Source organism: Rutidosis leptorrhynchoides, chromosome 11 (genome assembly GCF_046630445.1).
Source record: "Rutidosis leptorrhynchoides isolate AG116_Rl617_1_P2 chromosome 11, CSIRO_AGI_Rlap_v1, whole genome shotgun sequence".
NCBI classification, from domain to species: domain Eukaryota; kingdom Viridiplantae; phylum Streptophyta; class Magnoliopsida; order Asterales; family Asteraceae; genus Rutidosis; species Rutidosis leptorrhynchoides.
The window spans coordinates 42710001-42711442 of NC_092343.1; the positions used below are offsets into that span (position 1 = coordinate 42710001).

A 1442-nucleotide genomic window follows, 5' to 3' on the forward strand; every position below is an offset into this window, starting at 1 on the left:
AAAAAGGGCATAACATTTATGATGGTGACAAAATAAATGTAGACACTATAACTTGATTTGTGCTATTTCTGAATCACCATTAATTTATACTAAGTCATGAATATAAATGTAAAGATAGATAACTTACTTGAAAATCCAAAGCCTTCTTCAGTTGTGTTAAAATTATTCTCGATGTTGGTCGTAACTCCATATCCTCATTTAAACACCGGTAGGCAATGTTTAAGAATGTAATCAATGATGTTGGCACAATTTCTTCACTTATAGCTTTAAACACCAGCTCGTTTTCTTTCTTGTTTTCAAACTTGTTTTTAATGAAACCGAGTAGAGACCGTCTCTCGTGTTTCGGGAGTGAATACACTGGTCTACCAAACAATATCTCAAACAATGTCACACCAAATGAATAAACATCAGATTCCATGGTTAAAATACCCGATTTTAAGTAAATCGGGTCCACGTAGTCTGTTGTGCCGCAAGGATGATCGATGGTGAAGTATTTTTCATCATTCATTGTAGTTATCAAAGAAAGTCCAAAATCACCAAGTTTTGCCTTCCAATTATCAAACAATAGGATGTTTGCAGCTTTAATGTCTCTGTGTATCACCACCCCTTTTCCTTTAATACCTTCATGAAGAAACTTCAACCCGGTCGCAACATCGATGCATATTTCAAGTCTGTTTCTCCATGTAAGGCTAGCATTATTTAAATGCTTATCGAGACTCCCGTTTGAGGCAAACTCATAAACAAGGAGTTTTTCATCAGTTTCATCGCTATATCCAATAAGACCAATGACGTTCTCATGGTTAAATTGTTGAAGAATTTTTAGCTCATTAAAATATTGTTTCTCCCCTTGACCTTGACTTTTATCCAACTTCTTTGCAACAATGGTAGTCTCTCCATTAAAGTTTTCGTGTGAAAGACTACCTTTGTAAACTAGCCCAAAACCTCCTCCTCCAATGCAATTGGCAAGATTGAAATCATGTGTGGCCAATTTAATGTCATTAAATGACATCCTCAAGGGGCCCTTGTGATTTTCCTTATTTTTCTGTTAATCAAGAGAAATCAAATAAATAAACTCTCTAATAATAATTTACAAGCTAGTGTAAATATTATGTAGAAGTTGCTCCCCGTGGTTTTCAACTTTCATGCTAAAAATCGCAAACTATTAGAAATACATTGTGTGATTTGTGTTGAATACATTTTTAGTATAAATATCCCTTCCCCCTGTATTTTATACAGCAATAAATTTTTCATTAGCCATAACCTTTGTAACATTAATCATTTGAATAGAAAAGCATTTTTAATTATGATAGAAAAGCATTTGACATTTTCTCTTACTAGTTCATCACTTTCTCTCTCCAGAACTCATAACTAGATCAAAACAATTACACATCTAAAAGGTGAATTACTTAACATTTTCTATCATGGCGGATGGATTGAATATA

At 33.5% G+C, this 1442-nt stretch overlaps 1 protein-coding gene across 1 annotated transcript in view; it reads right to left on the reverse strand.

The window, feature by feature from the left end:
- The window catches only part of LOC139874495 (probable receptor-like protein kinase At5g38990), a 1376-nt gene extending 367 nt beyond the window's left edge, over nt 1-1009 (reverse strand). The window contains exon 1 of the mRNA XM_071861921.1: nt 128-1009. Within this exon, the coding sequence (XP_071718022.1) occupies nt 128-1009 (882 nt within the window). The remainder of the gene's footprint in view (nt 1-127) is intronic.
- Between the last annotated feature and the right edge of the window lie 433 nt (nt 1010-1442).